The sequence below is a fragment of the Eucyclogobius newberryi genome, unplaced genomic scaffold (assembly GCF_026437365.1).
Source record: "Eucyclogobius newberryi isolate DKJ021-1_F unplaced genomic scaffold, fEucNew1.0.hap1 SCAF_13, whole genome shotgun sequence".
In the NCBI taxonomy this organism is placed as follows: Eukaryota; Metazoa; Chordata; class Actinopteri; order Gobiiformes; family Gobiidae; genus Eucyclogobius; species Eucyclogobius newberryi.
Genome location: NW_027315757.1, coordinates 22,793,293 through 22,815,236, shown reverse-complemented (window position 1 = coordinate 22,815,236; position 21,944 = coordinate 22,793,293). Strand labels below are relative to the sequence as shown.

Sequence of the window (21,944 nt, the reverse complement as noted above, 5' to 3'; positions counted from 1 at the left end):
AAGTTAATGAATGCAATCCTAATTCCGAGCTGGTCAATATGTGATGATGGTATACGAGTTTATGGCTCAAGGTCGATGGCTTTCAAATCAAAGTCACAGTGTGGTGGTCATTATTTAGTTAAGATTCCTCGGCGTACAGGAACATAATAGTCACCATTGCATCTTTTCTGCGCCGTGATTATGTTCTGGAATGCTTGTTCGATTCATATTTTAGTCTTCTCTCAAGCGATGCACTAAATCTAATCACAAAACTTGTCAATATTGTTAGACATTTACCGATATTGTTCAACTCAAGTGCAGTTTCATTTATTGGTCTCTGAAACTGTGCACAGACCCTGCAGTGTCGTGCCCGGTGCAGTGCTCAAAGCATGTTGGAGTCGGAGCACGATTTTTTGATCTTGATATTTTTTTTGGTGTCCTAAAAACGATATTCAGATGATATTGTATCGATCCAACGGAATCAAAAAAAGTGCACAAATGTCACCCTTATTTGAAAGTTTATAACATAACTTTTTTTTTTTCTACTTTTCTACTTTTTCTATTTGTAGCATTTTTCAATAGTCAACTTTGACATATCTTGTAAACAAAATAACATTTTAAAAAAGTATTATATTTCTTTCACTTCAAGTTTGAGTCCCAAGTCAAGTCCATTTTCAGAAGTCCAGAACTTTTCTTCTTTTATTAACTGTGTTGACTCACTGGGACCTACGGTTTTATTATCACAGTTGTAAACTAACACTGAACTCAAACCATCATTTAAAAATGTGTTTCTAAAAGAAGATAAACAGTGGTTGGCTGTATAAGGACTAGAAAAGTGTAAGTCCAAAGTTAGGAGTCCCTGAAGTGACTTGGAAAATGAGTCACAAAACATAGATGTCACTTCTTCGTGTCCACTTCAGAGTAAAAGATAATCCAAAATGTTGAACCAGTCACAGTTCAATGATTATTCAATACCGTCGATCACAGATACAACCCTCAAGTATTCACCTTTTCCTTTCCCCTTTTCTTTGCGGACGATAATCAGCCACTGGAGGACGCAGGTCGCAAACAACAGTCCCATCCGAGCTCGCGACAGTCGCTCAGAATGCACAACGTGCCGAAAACCAAGCTACAAAGATATCAAAAGTGTCCATAATCCAAAATGTGTCACTTCCAACGAGCCGGAACAGATGTGGCCACATATGCACCGCCCTGATTACTGATGCTCTGCTTAGTATGCCCCTCACATGTAAGACTACAAAGCTCCCAAACGCAATTTATCTACATATGCCAAACAGTATGGACGCCAGCGAGGTACCAAGAGGCTCGGCAATCTGCTCGCTGAATTTGGACTCTTCTTTTTTTTTTTATGTTAAGCAGCGAAATGAGGAGGAAGGAAGTGCAATCACAAGTGCTTACTCCGGAGCGCAGACATTTGATGCTCATTTGCAGACAACAGGTGCCAACGCGGTACATCTCTGCAGCAATTGTCGCGAGCTTTTATGATTTCAGCCTGTGATGTCGGTGCCGGGATTTATAGACGTGCAGCGGATCTTACGGAGCGTGTTTTGTGTCAAGATTTATCAAAAGTGTAAATGCAGGTTTAATTGCATCAACTGTGCTTTTGTTTTTCCTTGTTTGTTTGTTTGTAAAGCTACGAAGCGTGTTCACGACGGGGCTCACGGTTGTAGGCCTGGACGTGGCAAAAGATGACAAAAGGAATAGATAATAAAGTCAGATTTGAAGAGGATTGTGTTCCTTTGAGGGCATGTTGATTATTAATTCAGTAAAAACACAAACTTTTTTGAGTAGATTTTTTTACCTTTAGATGTACTTGAGTATAGTTCTAGCTGTGTAATTTAAATCAGTCACATTTATTGGGGTTATGGAGTACAGTACAAGCCCAGGACGTCCCACGGTTGCTGTCTAAACTCTACACTTACAAACACACATTAAACTGCTTTCAGTGTTCAGTTACATTAATCAAGTGTTTTATAAAATGCTGACCTCAGATGCTACTACATTCAAATTAAACTGGTACTTTGTGTAGTACATTTGGCATTGGGAAGTACCTACGTAAAATGTACAAAAAATACATATTCACAATACAAATTTTGAAAAGTCTTTCTTTTGCTGGATACTTTTCTAAAAAAAAAACCTCCTTCTCCAACACACCTGCTATAGAACACGATGTGCAAAGCATCGTCGTCATGTTCATTTGGTGGTTACTTTTCTAAAATCCGAGGAATACATTGTGGTATTTGATCATAGAATTTAGGTCTGAGTGAGTTAAACTTGATCATTTATATTCGTGATGAGACCTGAATTTGCTGAATTTGTGAATTGAATATGATTTGAGCCCTTAAAGCCCTAAAAAGGTTTCGCAGGTCTTTCCTTCCTGCTGCTGTCAGACTTTATAACAAACACTGTTAGTCCTGAACACTCGCAATACTGACCTAACCATGTGCAATTCCGTCATATGTGCAATTACTGTCATGATTCATGTGCAATTACTGTGAAATTCATGTGCAATCCATGTGCCGTTGTGACACATATTCATGTGCAATTACTGTCGTGATCACATGCAATGGTATTTATGTATTTATTTATTTATTTTAATCTTTATTATTTTTTCCCCTCCATCCCTTGTTGGGAAATGGGAGGTTTTGACTATGGGAGTTTTTGTTTATAGGAAATCTTCTACTGAGAGTGTTTTTCAGACTTCCTATTAGTGATCTGTTCTTTTCTTCTGTATCTACCTCTGTATCTACCTGCGTTGCATCAATGAAATTTCCCCATGTGGGACAATAAAGGATTATCTTATCTTATCTTAGTAAAAGCACAGGTGCATTTTTCCCTTCTGATAAAGATTCTATCAAATAAATGCACAACAAACGGTGAAACACAAATTAAAAGCACTTTAATCCTATGCAATGTTTTTACAATACAATTCAACTCAATGTGAAAGTTATTGAAGTATTTGGAATACAGTACTCTGTGCTGGCCAGTGGCCGAGTGGTTAAGGTAGCAGCACATATGCCAGGCTCCATATGCAGTAGTAAAGTAAATGTCTTCACTACTTTTACTTCAGTACTCTTTCCATCACTGGTAAAGCGTGTTAAATACTGAATGTCAGAAGATACGTAGAGCTCTTGACCCAGGTCAAGTTTATCAATAGACCTGTAAAATGGTTCCATTTATTCAGTGCTTTTCTACCTTCAAGGCGCTCAAAGCAGCATCAAAGAACCAGTCACCATTCACACCCTCAGTGTACACAGACACTGAGGGTGACACAAGTGTATCTGAACGCTCTAAGCATGTTCATGTCAAGAGCGCGCGTCAAACCGCCGACCTTTATATCAGAATTGATTGTTTGGTGATGAGAGAAGTCAAATGCACAAACTGTGAGCCAATGTGTCTGTCCCAGGGCAGCTGCAGCTACAGGAAGGATGAGGACACCACACTGTCACTAAGAAGACTGAGACTGACGTATAATATTCAAACTATTATTCATACTCATGGATCCACAAATGGTTGAAATGGAGCATGCAAAGGAGTAATTCAGAAAATAAGACATAATTTATGATCATGTTAATCACTTATTTTGAAACAAAACATATTTAATTCATGTTTTTCCCCTGAAGCGTGTTGATGGGTGATGAAAGCTAAAGTAAGTCGTTTTAAACCACTGTACCAACACACCAGAGCTTTTTCCACGCCATTTTCATTTGGCAGCACGAGAGGGAATGAGGAATGTTCTTACTTAATAACTATTGATTTGCTAAACACTGACAGCACCATTCTCGACGCATTTACTTCCAAACAAACGATGAATAACATTACGCCACTGCCTCCCAATTCCCCCACGACATCCCCAACTCGGCTTCACAACACCCTACAAAATGTGTCTCCCTATTATCCCGCCACTGCAGTTCAAATGTCGTCTTTTCAAGCTCGGCTACATTTGGCGATCCCCCCCTTTGGCGGTGCGTGGGTCTTAATTGGAAACCCTTGTAAGGAGCCTGGGAGTGCCCCGGCTGGACGCTGGCGCTTAGGTCTGACCCGCTAAACCACTGTAGCGTCACCGCACAGCCGGTCAACCAGAACAATGCCCACACTTTTCAGAATATAAATAGATTTTTTTTTACGAGAATTGTACATGTGGTGCCCAGTGGCTTCACTATCTCCGCATTAGCCCTGCTGTTCACCGCTATCAGGAGAGTTCTTGGGTGGAAAAACTACACTGACGGCGCACCGGTCCCATCTCAAATAAACCAGGGTCCCTTAGTCCCATAGCACTTTTTTTTTTTTTTTAGATTGTTTTGCCCTGACAGATCGAGAAACAATCAAGTTGTCATTCGCCGCTGACACTTCGGTTGGTGTTAGCCCCGGCCGTCTATCGTCTACTCGGTACTATCATAATACATTTTTTTTCCCTACTGTAGTTATGCTTTCCCCAGTCTGCAGTTATTTATTCATTTATGTGTGAAAGTGAAGCAGACTCTTATGGGGGTCCCCGGGGATTTCCACCCACTTCTTTCACTCAAGGCTGAAAACCATTTGCCGGTGTGCTTTATTATCATTCCGAGCCACAAATACAACAACAAACTAAAGCGATGCTACAGATAAAAATGGATATGCCCAAAGTATGGCCCGGGGACTGAATGTGGCTCAAAACTCCAAAACATGCACTGTAGTAGCTAGCGCCATGTGTGTCTATAACATATGGAGATGAGATCCATTATATTGGTGGTGAAAGTACATGTAGTAATGGCGTGATATCAACATTTCGAACACGTTTTTGATACATATGTTGCGTTTGTTTGGTCTTCCGAGTTTTCGAGATGAGAAATCGTGTTGTTTTCATGTGCTTTTACCTGGGAAAGTCGGGATTTTGATGTCAGCGATAGAAAAATCCTCCGAGTTTGATCCTCGACAGCGTTTACTAGACGTAACCGGTGAGAATGTTGCAAAAGCCTTCCAAAAAAGCTAATGCTGAAGGTTATTTGTTTTGAAAAACCTCATACTTTAGTTACAGTTGACTAAATTGGTAATTAATCAAACAGCCGTGTTGTAATTATGATTATAATAAGGACAACTGGCAGTAAACCCCTGAGCCTGTACTGTTCAGTCAGTGAGCTCAAATAATTAAGATAAATGAACAAACGCTGATTTTCCTCTGGCTCCACACAGTGGGTAACGCCGAGTGCAGATGCCGGGCAGCTGCTTTTGACCAGACATGTTTTTTTGTGTGTTTGCGCGAGCGTTCAAGTGTCTTTTAACGCTGCCCCGACAAACAATTTGCTGACCCAACCTGACGAATCCTCCTGATAAGCTGCACTGAGACACAAAGGCAACTCGGAAACGCAATCGAAATAGTTCTGCACCTGAACTTGAATTTCCTTCAGGATCAATAAAGTATACATTTTTGTAATACTACATTCATAAAAAAAAAAAGAAGAAAAACAACAAACAAACACACAGACAATTCCTACTGTGCTACGTCCTACTTCTGATGTATAAAAATACTCACATATTTTCCGGACTATAAGTAGTATATAAGTATAAATATAAGTATAAGTCACACCTTTTTTCATAGTTTTGGCCGATGTGCGTCTTATACTTATATTTATACTTATACTCCGGAGCGACTTATATGTGATATTATTTGTTATTTTCACACTTGCAACTGCATTTCATACTCCAGTGTGACTTATGTTCTTATGTATATGTTTTTTTCTTCTCTATTATACATTTTTTGGCTGGTGCAACTTATACTCCAGAAAATACGGTACTCGTGTTTGTATCTGGGTTTATGTACATGTATGACAACTCTGCTAAATTGTGACTAATCAGCACAAACACACTAATAACATGATAAATGGATACGTACACAGTACCACGATGTGCAAATCCGCTGTCCAAAAAAATAATTCAAACCTACTCGAGCGATTCGTTTGAAAAGCCTCATGACGGAAAGGTGTCATTATGTGGAGAGGCCATAGAAATTGTAAATGGACAACACACCCTTGAAACGCTCTGCCCTTTCTCATCCCGTCTCTCTGGGAGCGGATGGTTCAGGCTTTGAGTTGTCGTCGCATTGAGCCCGCTGCTGCGTGAAGGCCTGTCAGCGCCTGGGAGCAAGGGCTCTGTGCCTCTCTCTCTCTCCATCCGTCTCTCTCTTTCCCTCCGTCTCTCTCTTTCCCTCTGTCTCACTCTTTCCCTCCATCTCTCTCTCTCCATCCGTCTCTCTCTTTCCCTCTGTCTCACTCTTTCCCTCCATCTCTCTCTCTCCATCCGTCTCTCTCTTTCCCTCTGTCTCACTCTTTCCCTCCATCTCTCTCTCTCCATCCGTCTCTCTCTTTCCCTCTGTCTCACTCTTTCCCTCTGTCTCACTCTTTCCCTCCATCTCTCTCTCTCCCTCCATCTCTCTCTCTCCCTCCGTCTCTCTCTTTCCCTCCATCTCTCACTTTCTCTCCATCCGTCTCTCTCTTTCCCTCTGTCTCACTCTTTCCCTCTGTCTCTCTCTTTCCCTCTGTCTCTCTCTCTCCCTCCATCTCTCTCTCTCCCTCCGTCTCTCTCTTTCCCTCCATCTCTCACTTTCTCTCCCTCTGTCTCTCTCTCTCCCTCCATCTCTCTCTCTCCCTCCATCTCTCTCTTTCCCTCTGTCTCTCTCTCTCCCTCCATCTCTCTCTTTCCCTCCGTCTCTCTCTTTCCCTCCATCTCTCTCCCTCTGTCTCTCTCTTTCCCTCTGTCTCTCTCTCTCCCTCCATCTCTCTCTTTCCCTCTGTCTCTCTCTCTCCCTCCATCTCTCTCTTTCCCTCCGTCTCTCTCTTTCCCTCCATCTCTCTCCCTCTGTCTCTCTCTTTCCCTCTGTCTCTCTCTCTCCCTCCATCTCTCTCTTTCCCTCCGTCTCTCTCTTTCCCTCCATCTCTCTCCCTCCGTCTCTCTCTTTCCCTCTGTCTCTCTCTTTCCCTCCATCTCTCTCCCTCTGTCTCTCTCTTTCCCTCTGTCTCTCTCTCTCCCTCCATCTCTCTCTTTCCCTCCGTCTCTCTCTTTCCCTCCATCTCTCTCCCTCCGTCTCTCTCTTTCCCTCTGTCTCTCTCTTTCCCTTCATCTCTCTCCCTCCGTCTCTCTCTTTCCCTCCGTCTCACTCTTTCTCTCCCTCTCTCTCCCTCCGTTTCTCTCTTTCCCTTCGTCTGACTCTTTCTCTCCCTCCGTCTCTCTTTCCCTCCATCTCTCTCCCTCAGTCTCATTCTTTCCCTCCGTCTCTCTCTTTCCCTCCGTCTCTCCACATGTCAGAGCAGGCACGGGACTCACGGGGGACGGTGCTCTCGACAGGGGTTCCCGGTCGGCAGGGCAGGGGTGCGGGGAGGAGGGAGCTGGAGAGCGATGTCCGGCGGGAGAGAGAGAGAGAGAAGGGGGAGCCACTGGGGTCAGTGGAGCCTCTGGGGTCAGTGGAGCCTCTGGGGTCAGTGGAGCCTCTGGGGTCAGTGGAACCTCTGGGGTCAGTGGAGCCTCTGGGGTCAGTGGAGCCTCTGGGGTCAGTGGAACCTCTGGGGTCAGTGGAGCCTCTGGGGTCAGTGGAGCCTCTGGGGTCAGTGGAGCCTCTGGGGTCAGTGGAGCCTCTGGGGTCAGTCGAGCTGTGGTCATGCTTAACTCAAGCTGTTTCAAACCAGGAGGAGGAGGTAGGAGGGCAGCCGGAGACACCGACGGGGCGCTACGGTGTGTGGGAGGGGGCGGGCGGTACACGAGTGGGACGAGACATACATCCCACAAGTCCCCATCTCCCACAAAAGGAACTTCAGAGAGCCATCCATTATTTGATAATACTGTATACTCTTTTCATGTAGGGCTGGATCAAAACTGGCTCCGCAGACCGCAGGGTGTCCAGAACGCTACGGCCCGTCTACTCGCACGTCACTCCTGTTCTCTCCTCTGTGCGTCGGTTTCCATTGGTTACCGGTTGCTTTTGAGAATACAGAATCTGCCGATTGTTTAAAAAAATATTCAAGTTCAAGGGCGCCACTGTATCTGTCAGACGTTTGAAGACTGTTCTCGAGTTCAGGCTCGTGTGTGCACTCGTCGGAGGTTTAATGTAGCCGAGTGGCAGAACGGTGCTTATTCTAAAAAGGAGTTGGTTTTAGAGCATCAGCACCCTCGAAAACATGTATGCCGTCTAGTTTGTTGTGAGGTTCATGTGTTCGTCTTGGAAGAAATGGAGCCAAAAAGACCAAGTAAAAGAGGAACATCAGGAATATGACTTATTTTGAGAGTTAGAGTAAAGTTTTTTCATCGTCACCGCTCCATGGTCAGTGAAAAAAATCATATTATTAAGTCCTTAAGACACTGTTTTAGAGGGATGATAACCTTTCAGTCTGGTGAGACCTTGTGGCATGACATCCTGCCTCGTCCCAACTCTGCACGTGAATTGTTGATGTCTTATGTCCTTCAATGTTGTTTATTTCTTCGCTTTTGCAGCTCTAAAACAGCATGTTCAGTTCACGCATGCATTATCCATGTGCTAAATCTGCAATCACTGCTGCAGACTGATACAGACATGACTGCTCACTGCCTGTCGAGCACATCACTCTCAAAACATGTATTCAGGCAAGATGTTGCTCCCATTGGGACGCTAAAGCAGCAGCTGTGATTGAACTAGCAACATATGGATTCGTTTGGACAATTCATCTCATTGATGCTACTTTTGTGAATGTTTTTTTGTTATATAACTGGAGTTTATGGAAAAGCTGCAACTGTATTTAAGAAGCAACATACCAGGTCCTCTGATCATTTTTGGCTGATTTGGCTGAAAACGCCCGACTGAAATTACCCCAATTAAAACTGAAGATGTTTCTGAACACTTCAGAGTGCAGACAAATGCCTTTTTGTGAAGCTGAGACACTGAACTTTAGTTTTGTCCTCAGATGTCTGATTTACTCTAACTGTAACAGACAGCGGGCTATGCAGAAGAAAATCAGATTTCAGATTATATATTCCAGTTACTAGGTGTGAGCAATATTGACAAAATTAATACAACATTTTCTTTTTAGAATCTCTTTGGTTTATATTTCATGCGGTTCATCTAGAACAGGGGTGGGCAATTATTTTCCTCCGAGGGCCATATTCAAATCCAGGCAAGTAGCGGAGGGCCGGCCCGCGATCATTGGTGTGAAAAAAAAAAATCAAAAAAGTTAAATATCAAATAAAATATCACTTTTCTGTCAAATATAGGCTATTCAAAGTGCAGACAGATGCCTGAGGGCAAAAAAGGAAAAATAAAAAAAAACACATGTGGCCCGCGGGCCGTAGTTTGCCCACCCCTGATCTAGAATGTGCTAAAATGTGTAAATGTCTTGTCTTTAGGTGAATATGACTAGTTATAAAGCTGCAGTTGGGAAGCACTGACTGGCAGACTGTATTGAGCATTTGTTATGTTTTGAAAATTATTTAAAAAATCCAGGAAGAAAGTGTATAAAAGGCCTAGATATTTTTTTATGGGACAAATTCTTGATTCTTCCCAGAAAAAATAAGTTTATGGGTTGTACCTTCCCCGTTAGGTTTTGCATGTAACTGAGCTTGACAGTTCCCTTTCATAAGATGGGTGACTGAAGGGAAAGCATGAATAACAGTTTTTTTGTCGTTGTTGTAGTTTCATCATTCTTTATTCAGTGTTCAACATTATTACTTTTCTTCCTGATACATTGGTGAATTATATATTATTATAAATGTGTTTCAGAACATATTTCAAGTCAAGTCAAGAGAAAATAAAATAGTAAAAATAGCAAATGGACTTGAAAGCCTAAGAGCCCATTTGTGCAATCCCTGTGGTGTTCACACTGTTACTTTTAAGAGGAAAACGCGAGGCACAATGGCTCACTTCTATTAAAAATGCACATGTTAATAATGTCTGGCAATTACAGCCATCTGAAGATGTTCTAGATGGCTCTGAAGGGGACGCTGTTTATCTAGAAGGAGCGCTGTTTAGACTTTAGAAAAACGAAATAACTTTTGAAGACAGAATAATTAGAAATGCTGTGTGTGATCGTTAACCTCGCTTTCCAACACCTCGCTTAATTGATACATATTTCTCTTTCTATGTCTTTAATCTTCTTCGATAATCCCTTGTGACTTTGTTCTCTTAAATTTAGTAACATTATTTTAAGACGTGATTGTGAAAACTGACATTTCTAACCCGATTAAAGCGGAATAAAGCGACGTAATGTAAGAGCAGAACTTTGTGACAAAATTAGCCCGCTGCACACTGTCGTCATCTAATTAAAAAACATTCCATAGATCGCAGACTTATTATGATTTGGGATGAGAGCTTAAAAAAAAATCAAGGGGATAAAGGTGTTTGCGAGTAATTTCTCCTTTGAAAAAACAAGCGTCCCAGGTTCAAAACAACACGTTACATTTAATTTACATTTCAACATAATCTGTGTAAAAGTTTGAATTGTATCAACAGCTCAAAAACATTGTCTTTTGATATTTGAACTAAGTTTTCTCGAGCTGTACTTCCACATTGTTCAGTATAAAAGGAAAAGCAATAAACAAACCAACGATCTGCTTCTATTGCCACCGCGCGTCAGGCACTAAGATCCAAAATATCGTCACTTGTTCAGAAATCTGAATATCATATAATATAAGTCAATATAATATGTATAGTATGTGTCTGGAGCAGCTTCTGGAGAACATGTGCGCTGAAACTTTACGCTGAAACTGTAGCTGTTTTGATAATAGGCACTTAAATGCTAATCTGATTGTGTTATAGATGCTATTGGCTGCTAATGCCACAGTGTTTCCTAATGGGCCCCGTGTTATAGCGCCCTCTCTGGGGAGCAGTAACGGACAGATGTCAGACTAACATAAAGGCCCTCACGACGGCTCCTCTGTGATTACAGCCAAACCAGCTTAAAGTGAATATCTTTGTCAATTTGCGGCTGTATTTTCCCCAACAAACTTATTACGTTTCTGGCAATCGTTCAGAAATGTGTTCAAACATACCTGGAATTTTGAAAGTTGAGGTTTTTCATCGTACAAATGTGAATATACTAGAGAATTAACCCAAAAAGTCCAGAAATATGACCTTTACGAGCCTGTTTTTGAAGATTACACTGCAAGTTTCTCCTCTTTTTTAAATGGTAATTGTTCATGTTTGCAGCTCTTCGCAACTTTTTCTTTAACCTGCAATAATAACGTTGATATATTCTTCACAGGAATTTTAACATCGTTTTAAGATGCACCGGCCACATCTATGGCAAATGTGAAAGAGAATGCAATGAGGACAAGTGGACGAAAGGTGGAGGATGTCAGCTTACGATATCTGCGACCGACGCAGCAAGAAACGACAAACTAAATGAGTATTCCGCGTGGAGCCTTCTCGCTCTGCCTGAATGCAATATTTCTGTACGAGTGGCTATTTGTTTTTGAGGATTGCGCTCGGCTGAGGGACGGGTCTGGCTGGACAAGGCCAGTCACCTGAAAGAGGACGGGTATCACAGAAGAGCAGTCCGAGCTTTGTGGCGGATTGGAGTGTATCACAGCGTGTGCTCCAGAGAGAAATGACTTTTGCTTTTGAACCTTAATACAAATACTGAAGTGTGCAAGTATGACTGGGCAGCCGTTCAATCGTTTCCTATATATTTTGGAGTTTTATGAGATGACACGAATGAAAAACAACTGAAGAGCCATGCACAGAAGCTCATCCATCAACAAAGTCAAACTTCCGTCGCCTCGTGTTTTGCGCTTCACTCGTTGATTCTGCAGAAAACTGGACAATTCAGCGCTCTAAAGACGGGCATTCGGCAAAGTCTCGGCGCCGCTAATCAATATAACAAAAATGAGGCGGGACTAGAGCCACAGGGGCAGTATAGTTACCGTATTTTCTGGATTATAAGTCATTCCGGCGTATAAGTCGCACCAGCCAAAAATTGCATAATAGAAAAGAAAACAACATATATAAGTCACACTGGAGTATAAGTATACGTTTTTGGGAGAAATGTATTAAATAAAATCCAAGACCAAGAACAGACATTTCATCTTGAAATGCAGTTTAAAATAATAACAGATTAGAGAACATGGTGAATAGGTGTACGTATGCTAACGCTAACACCTTCAGCTACATGACGCACAGACAGAACTGTGCTAAGTGTCTGGTATGTTAACGTCACATATTAACAGTTATTCTTCCTTTGTGTCACTTCTAAACAACTCCACAAACTCCAGAGGTAGAGGAAGTGCAGATTCTTCTTCTGCGTCGCTCGGAGCCTAGAGCGCCCTCTTGTGGTTGTCAGTCTGAAAATAATCAACATGTGAAATGCGGTTGCCAGTGTGAAAATAACGAATAATATCACATATAAGTTGCTCTGGAGTATAAGTCCCGCCCCGGCCAAACTATGAAAAAATATAGTTTATTATAGTCTGGAAAATACGCTAGTCGTTTTATTTTCCTAACCTCCGCTCCAGTTCCCTCCTGCTCTTGTTGTAACAGCGGGTGGTGATGTAAACACACACGCTCCACGCTGATCATCAATATCAACCATATTCGAGTCGCACAGCCCTTTGCACTGTAAATGGTCCAGTCTTGTGCCGTATTTAGCAAATTATATGCGCTTGTACAGTATTCCAAATGACTCATGCTTAGTTATCTTCTACGGTTCACTGCTCAGCGAGTTAAGAAGATCAGCTCGTAAAATGTACTTTGCAATTACTGCTCAAATTAGACTGGCTTATTTAACAGTCTCGTTAATTGTTCACACCGCAGCGGAATTGCAAGTACATTTTACAGTATATAGGCCATTCAATCCACAGACGTTTCTAAACAGGCGCTTGTGTAGCATTTATTGTACATAACAGCAGTTAATATTTATAATGATTACTTTTGGGCTTGACTTGTTGTGATTAATCTGTCACTGGCGAACGTCGACCAACATTTGTATCGTTTTATTATAAGATTGTGAGGATTTATATGAGACAGCAGCATGAAGGAGAAGAGTAACTTAGTTGAAGATTTGCAAGCGAATCATGAGTTTAAGCAACCTTTTTATATAAATATGATGTTTCCGGTACTTTTCTGTAGTAGTAGCAGTGCCGTTTGAGTCAGATACATGGTCAGATCATAGAGATTTTGAAAGCGTTCGCCTTTAAGTAGAAGAAAGTTTCAAAGGTACCGTATTTTCTGAACTATAATGCGCACTGGATTATAAGGCCTTTATGGCACTGTCAATGAATGGTCTAGTTTCGATATTTGTTCATATATAAGGTGCATTTAGCGAAACAAAATCGTTTTGAGGTCAGTAAGCACAACCAGAATTCATCCATATATAGAGCGCACTGGGTTATAAGGCGCACTCTAACTTTTTGAGAAAATTGAAGGCTTTTAAGTGCGTCTTATAGTGCGGAAAATAGGGCAGTAATCTGGGCAATCTTATAAAAAATCAAGCCGTTTCCATCAGAGAGTCCTTTTCAATCTAGGGAGCTGGTCCTGGACGAAAGAGGGATCTCACCGAGCTACTCCCCCTTTTGAGACGAAAGAAAGAACTTCTTTGGTCAACTACAGCCCTGATTATTATATTTTTTATTTTTGAGGAGCCAGATCTATAGCCCTCGTTCAAAGTCAGAATACATTTTTTTCCATCCATTTTTCAAGGCCATAAAATAAAATTAAAACGTCCACAAATGCCAGATCAAACATTCAAGCAAAGCAATGGCATTTACATATCACTCACCCACCACATAACCACCGACACTTCTACCGAGCGTGTGCCGCGTGATGTTTACTCGTCGCTCACCACAATGGACAGAGCCCGCCGCGCACTGTAACACGTGAAACCTTGGATCACGTCTGGACACAAAGACTCAAACTCCATCACCAGAGAAGAGTCTTATGTGCGCACGAGGGGCCGTTTCAGTGGCTCCTGATGCGCGCCCGCTCTGAAGCAATCAGCGCCAGATAAAGTGGACTTTTCTCTCAGGGCCACACGGACGACACGGAGGCCGAGCGGCTCAGGGAAAAACACGTTTGAAAGAGCAGTTTGGAGTTTTGTGTGCGGCGGCTCTGACGTGTTTGTGAACTTTAACACAGCGAGGGTCAATGCAATACAGCGAGGTCAACGCAGCTTCATAAATAAGATTTGTACATGCGTTTTTTTTACTGGGTGAATGCGGTTGTGTTGCTCGGGTTTATCGTTTGCGATTACAGATGGAGGGTCGGGCAATTAATGGAACTTTAATCGAGAGTCGTCGCTAATCGTCAATGATCATTTTGGGTCGTTTTAACAGAGATGGCCGAAGCCAATCTCCTGTCAGTGAAAGCATTTTTGGGAGAGAAATGCAAATTGTTTCTTGATTTAGTTGTAAAAAAAAAAAAAGTCGTACTTGTTTTTGTTCAAGACATTAATATTGAAAGCAAAATTTCAATCTTGAAATGTAAGAAACTGACAGACAAGTTCTTTTTTTTGGTCATGTCACCCAGCCCTAGTTGGAAATGTTTCAGCCTGTCACCATTTTAAAAGACATTTCGAAAACACATTTTGATAACCTCACCTTGGCGGTTGAATAGTAGAGAAGTGGTACCATCGAATTGTTCAAATTGCTGTTAGTTGGTTGATATCACCGATGGTGGTTGGACCTTGAATTGTACCTTTGACCTACGGACATGTGTAATTACAATTAAGTTTTATGTTTGTATGCGGCAGTAAAGCGTGTCACGATATCAAACTAATTCACAAGCAAAAGTCCTTCTAATACATTATTGGTCTAATGGTATGTGACCAGCTTTATGAAATCAAACTTTATGAACGCAAAAGTAAAGTTTTTGTGATATAAATAACCACATGAAAAACTGTGTACTCTTTGGAGTACAGATTTATTTAAAATTTTTTTGTATAAATATTATTTAGTTATGTATTCATTTATTTTTATTTTTAGTATTTATTTATTTAGTTATGTTTTATTTTATTTTAGTAGTGGTCACTAATCTTCCTTAGGTCAAGATTCACATTGTCATAAAACACAGAAAATATAAAACTGTGTTGTGATTTCAGTGCCTTTTTTAATTATGCAGACTCGGTGGCTATCTCAACTCTTCTGGCATTTCATTCCAAAGTAGCGTGGCTATGTATAAAACTGAACTGAAATGACATAATTAGCTTCTAAAATAGTTGCAATTATTCTTTTTTTTCTGTCTTATGATAACATTGTGCCCTGAATAATCACAAGTTCTTGACATCCACAGTAGCGTTTTTTCTCTCTAATTCCATCGTTTTGTTGCATTCTTATTTTTCCTTCACTTAAACAACGTCATTTTTGGAATATTTTGTCATATAATGAAAGACAATTTGAATCGAGTCTTAAATTGCTCTATGATCTTTCATCACGCCTCATCAGGGGTCAGCAGCAGCTAGTGTCGTGTTCGCCGTCCTCTCCACAAGTTTGTTCTTTTCTGCTGCCTTTTCACATTTCTGACAGAGCCGTCCTGAATTTCAGGAGTGCAGCAGTTGGGGTTTTGGCAGTCAACCTGACACGAGCCTAAAAGTGTTTGTTGGAGAGAGAAGAGGAGAGTCCTTTGATGACGATGGGCTCAAACAAATCTCTCAGGCTAATATTGCACTTCCTTTGTTTGCAGTTCAGCCACAGCATTTGTCTTAATCCGTTCCCCCACAATATGTAAGAAAGCTTTGAAAATAAAGAGAAAATGTACTAGAAACACGTTTAGTCACGGGTTAACCTCTGTCTTACAACGTGTTTTAAAAATGTCATATGTGTATACTTTTGTCATTGAAGCGTTTGTGTGATAAGTGCCATTTAGATAAGTAATTGATGGTTTGCAGTTTATTCTTTGCACAGCACCATTTTCAAAAGCCAAAAATATCACTCGATCTCTCCTTGATGAAATTCACTCTGCATTATTTTTGTTGATAAGGTGTAGACACTGGCAACGGAAGGGAAAACGGTTTATGACAATGTTTCAAAAGGGAGAATTTCAACTGTCTAAGAACGAACCACAAAGACAACGTCGGAAGAGAACAATATAATTCTTCACTGTTAAACACATTTTGACATTCATATGCAAAAAAGTAATTACAGAGACTGTTAAAAAATGCATTGAGGCTTCCAACAACTTGCTGAATGTATTGCTGAACACAGTAATACAGATAGTGGTGTTGCCATTTAATGAATCCAACTTTCAACGGTAAGAAATTAGACCAATCACACATCAACATCGAAAAAGTAAAGTGAAATAGTTTCCGTTGCTAAATAAAACTAAAAAAATCCACAAATCTTTCAAAAATTTTAAACAAATATATGCTTTTGTTTATGGAAATTAAGGGAGCTTTATATATTTGTCACAATTCTACGGATATAACGCCTCATATTCACTTTGCAAGTCATTTTTTCCCTCTATTAAATGTATGTTTTTGCTCATTGTCAGTTCCTTTATGTCCATTTCATCTTTACCTGAAGTTGAGCAAATGCACGTTTCCTCCATCCCGGTATTTCCCCAAAAAATGTCACAATCAAAATGGACTTAAACGCCCAACGATCGTTCCCATCCTGCTCCGACAATGACGTTTGACGCGGCGCTTTCCCCCCTCGACAGATCCGCACACAGTCTTCATTAAAACAAATCGATTCAGCTTTTGCCCGTCACTTATGAAAAACAACTGGAACCGCCGCCAAAAATAAACCCCATTCCTCACGCGGTCAATTACGCAGCAGAGGCGCTTTATATTCTCTACGTCGAATAATTAACATGCGAAACGTATCATTTGTCATTGAAACAAGAAGCGACGCCGCGCAAACCCTCGGCTCTATTATTATTAGTATTCTTACGGTCGTTCCCGCGAGACCGAAAAACCCAGAACCATTACAGTCGAAAAATCACATCTAGAATATCGTTTTGAACCGTTCCATATTCATAAACTGGTATTAATTACGTTCTAATCTGTCAACGTCACGAATTAGCCGGGATCACTGGCTGTGGGATGTCATGCGCGCCGTGCTACGAAGGGGGGGGGAGAAAATGGCTCTTCTCTTAATTGCGTTATGATTAGCCGAAGACCTTTGTACAATACGGTGTAGCCCCCCAGCTCGCACACGCGCTCCGAACAACAAAAGAACAAGCACTAAGCCTATTATCCCGTGCGCACTGTAGTGTCTCTGAGAGGGGCTAATCCCACCGTATCGTCGGCCTGCGTGCGGTCGTTCGATATCCCTGTGAATGCGGCCAATCGACCCGCGTGGGATGTTCAGACTCGAACCCAAGAGAAAGTCAAATGGAAATAAAGAGCGCTGTCTGCAAAAGGGTGGTCCAAAGCGTCGCGGTATCTGATTTTAATGTCGCGATTGTGGTGAGATTTGACGATAGTTCGCGATCATTGGTGAACGATGGCGACGTGCTTTCGTTCACAATGTTTAATAACTGTTGGAAATCTAACTTTCTGAATGAATGTAATGCTTTTTTTTTGCTCACAAATAGCCAGATAAATAAGAAATTGCTTTTTTTGGAGCGTGGTTTGAAATCACGCCTACAATTCTGTTATTTTTCAGCTCTAACGATTATGTCGCGACCTGAAAAATCACAAATAATCTTGACATCCTCGATACTTATCTAGACAAAAGCTAAAAAGTATTGATACTGAAGAAAAAAGTAACATAAAATCATAAATGGGAAAAAGTTGGACCTTTCCTGAGTAGTAGTAGTAGCAGTAGTAGTACAAGATCACATGACAATACAGAAAACTATACACGAAATTGATAAAAATGTGTTAAATTATCATCATTGTATCATCAAAATTTGTATCACGTATCAAGTCTGTTTCTTAGTATCGACATTGATATTGTGGCAACAGTCTACAACCAAAACTCTCCCTCATTTGAGTTATTAATGGCATAAATAAATCAAAATCCTCATCGCTAACAGTGATTTTTCAGCGTGCGCCGTCAGAATTAAACTGAAAAAAGGCTGCTATGGTCGGCCCTGCAAATCTTTACGCAAATGAATGCGTTTTGTCACATTTAATGGTTGCAATTGAGGAAAAGGAACACGTTTGCATAAAGAAAGTCTGGTCAAAGTGAAAAACCTCTTTCATCTCGTCGCGTAAGGTTAAAGACTCGTTTGATTGTCAGCCTTCACTGTGCACTTCCAGCTTCTCCTCTCCAATCCTTTTGTTTTACCCAAACACAAAAGCACAAGGTCAACTACAAAGATGCACAGCAAGACGCACTTGGATATATATACACACGTCCCTGCAATTTCCTGACTATTTTCTTTTTGTTTTTTCCTCCTTTTCCCTTCTCATTTCCTGTGATGAGCCAAAGCGACCAGCCCAAGGGTTTCCGAGCACGAGGATGTTTTCCACTTCCCTCGTGTGGATCCTGAGATTTCTCATTAAAGCGGCTTTTTAACAAATGAGCAGAAGATGAAAGCGATATGGGAGACGGCACAGTGGAGCAAAATGTGGGAGTCGAGAGTGATCCTCGAGTCAAAGTGGTCTAGACTTGTTCTGTTCTAAAGCCCAGTGAAATAGATGATGTACAGTAACACTTACAAGATGCATATGGCGCCGAGGTTTTTTTTTAAATCATGTCTGGCACCAGGGTGAGGTGTCAAAGTAAAAGTGTTAGAACATTCATGCAGAGTTTCAATGTAAGAGCTTAAACAATGCCTTTAGAACTGCCTTTCAAAAAAATCGTCATCATATCCATTGATGGACAACAAGGCTCATGTCGAGTTAATTGTTCTGAGCAAACGCTAACGAATCACTTTATTAACGAATAGGCATTACGCACAGTTTGGTATTAAAATGTGTTGCCCTTGTAGATGAGTGACTTTGTGGAGTTTGGCCCAGAGAGCTCATGACCTTGCTCTTCAAATGGTCTTTTTTTTTTTTTTTGCATGAATAAATAAGTAGTGTTGGGAAGATAACTTTGATAATGTATTTAGTTACACAATATTGAATACCTGCATTAACATGTCTTATCAATCAATAGTCACTTGCAAGGCTGCCAATCTGTGCCCGCCATCAACCAACACCAATCACTCAATCATATTCAACAAAGTGGGTGAAGTGATTCGCCATAATAACACCATCTATATTTACTTTTACCCGCCTTTTGGACAAGATGTATTACATGTAACTATTGTGACAACTCCGACACATTTATATTGAAGCTGCTGCTGACACAAACATGTCCCAATTCAAATAATAAATACATTTTCAGTACATGTATTCAGTTAGTTCCCCAAAGACTGTAAATAAGCAAAGAATCTCGCAACACAAATGACTTGGACTAATTAGCACGTGACTTTAATATTACAGATTTGATGTACGATCCTGTTTAGGCTGTGTAAAGTGCACGAAGAGACGGCCCTGTTGGAATCATATGTTTTAATGCATCCCAACTTATTCAAACCCCATCCCAGTGACAGCCCGGACAGTGAGAGGCGCGCGCGGGAGGAGCAGAGAGTGGACGGACACGCTGCGCCCCGCACGCGGCTTTACACCAGGCTCCGGTGGGACTGGGACAGTGACAGTGACAGTGATAGTGATAGTAGCACGGGTCAGAGACAGAGAGGAGCTCGTGTTTGCATCATTACAAGTTCCAAGAAGAAAAGAAAGACATCTTTTTTTTTTTACAGATAACGGTGATCACGGCGCCGCGCTCATATATAACACCGGCGAGTTGCGCGTTTATCTTGCTCCATTTATCAGTTTTAATGGCCGAATCTGCTCCGATCGATCTGCTTGAACTGCTCAGATATAGATAAACCCGCAGCTGATGCCTTTTATACCACACTTTGTGCCGTGGTGACCAGGCGTTGTGCGTAAAGTTGCCGCGCGCGCGTCACTCACCAAACAAGCGGTGCCGTTGAGGAGCAGCAGGATGAAGCCGCGGTTGGGACGCATCATTCCGGTGCGTAAAAGCCTTTTTTTTTTACAACTCCCGATCGCTCACATTAAAAGCTCCCCACGGGTCGGGTTTTCTTCTGGACCTGCCTTCAGGCTCACGCTCATCGGTCCCATGTCCAAATAAGAAGAAAAGAAAAGAAAAAAAGGCGACAAAACACTTGGGAGTCCCGTCTTTTTTTTTTTTTTATGTCGCCCCAGGACAATCCTCTTTTGATCAGGGGGAAAGCTACTTGTTACGCGGGGTATCCATCAGGTAGCAGCATCCGGGGAGACGCGGGGATCCCAGCTGAAAGTGCGTGGTAGTTCATGTGCGGTGTTCATGATGCGCAGTCTGCGGCCGGTGGGATCAAACTGGTGATGCGGGGCTCCGAGCGCACATTTGAACAGTTTTCTTCTCTCTCTCTCCATCGCTGTACCCCCCCCCCCCCCCCCCCCCCAAAAAAAAGCACAAACTCCTCCCTTTCTAAGCCCCCTAATATCTCCCATCTCCCATCTCTCTCTCTCTCCCCCCCACCACGCGCCCCCACCTCCTCCGAGCAATCCTCCTTCTTCTTCTTCTCACATCCGAGCTCATTAACTCGATGCGTCCTGCGTAAAACTGAATAGGAACAATTAAAGCTAACTAATGGCACCAGAATAAACATCTGTTCCGTGCCCTCGCCGGTGCCTCTCGCAGGACGCAGCTGAACCGTAACACGCACGCCTCACTGACCCACTGATGACTGTGTTTGTATGGCTCTGGCACCGGCGCCGTAATCATTTGTGATAGGCCGAGGGAGAGGCATTGATTGGAGAAGACACGATCTGATTTCACATCATGGTTGTTCGCCGCCGTTGCTATACATGAAGGGAACTGGATATGTTAGTTTGACTTTGAATGTCAAACTAGATGAGGAGATGTTTACACTGTCCCGTAAAGACCATTGCGTTGACAGTATGTACTTCCCAGAGAGTGTATGATGGCCTAGGTCAATAACTTGCAAAAAATGAAAAAATGTGTTCCATTGTCATAGGGTCAGTCATAAAGCTTGCTCCAGTCACGAAGATCTCACTAAATTCATACTTTTTATCCAAAATATTGCATGCATGGTACTTTTTAACTGTAATTATGGAACAGACTCAATAAAACATGGGGAAAATGGCCAGCAGTTCACAATTTGGAAGTAAATTGTGGAAGCATAGTTTGCATTCCATTCAGTAATTTGACTTTCAGTACAGTGTTTCTCAAACTGTGGTCTGTGCCTTTGGTGGTACGCGGAGGCCCCTGCAGTTTGAGATATTGAACGTTGACATATTTATTCACATTTTAAGCAAATAACTCCATGGCTTAGTCTCATTTTATTCACATTTATCTCTAATGCCTGATCAAGTTGGTACTCGGAAAGCCAAGTATTATCTTTGGTGGGACTTCCTGCGGAAAGTTTGAGATCCACTGTTATATTTGTAACAATAAATGACAATATTAGAGCTATATTGAGTTATTGCAATGCAGGTTGCATATGGCAGGACCGAAAACCGGGTTCCGTATCTCCCTTGTGGTGAAGGCAAGGCAACAGAGACATAAATAAGTTTAAATACAACATTTGTAAGATAAATCAGTCGAATAATGCATAAAAATTAGACCAGTAAATACATAATTATTACTTAAATAAAAAAATATTTTTTTAAAAATGTTCTCAACTGTAAAAAGATGTCTTGCCACGTCCAAGTGGGTGGGGAGTGAGGGAAGGATCAGTGGGATTGACAGTTGGATCGGTGCTTCATCTGCAGTGATGTAGCTGCTTGGTCACATTGGAGGAGCTCGGACTAGAGCCGCTGCTCCTCCACTCCTCCTCGTCAATAGAATCTCAGGTGGCTCAAGCATCTGTTCCTCCTGGACGACTCCTGGACGCATCCCTGGGCATGTGTTCCGGGCTTGTCCCACAGGGAAAACCCAGGACGCGCTGGAGGGACTACGTCTGGGAAAGCCTCAGGATCCCCGGAGGAGTTGGAGGAAGTGTCTTGGGTGAGGAAGTCTAGGAGTTCCTGCTTAGACTGCTGCCCCGGATG

General features: G+C 41.8%; 1 protein-coding gene across 1 annotated transcript in view; it reads right to left on the bottom strand.

Annotated features, from left to right (window-relative positions):
• The window catches only part of LOC140357655 (neurexophilin-1), a 31,412-nt gene extending 11,503 nt beyond the window's left edge, over window positions 1-19,909 (bottom strand). The window contains exon 1 of the mRNA XM_072442161.1: window positions 19,839-19,909. Within this exon, the coding sequence (XP_072298262.1) occupies window positions 19,839-19,895 (57 nt within the window). The 5' untranslated portion in view covers window positions 19,896-19,909. The remainder of the gene's footprint in view (window positions 1-19,838) is intronic.
• Window positions 19,910-21,944: the final 2,035 nt, after the last annotated feature.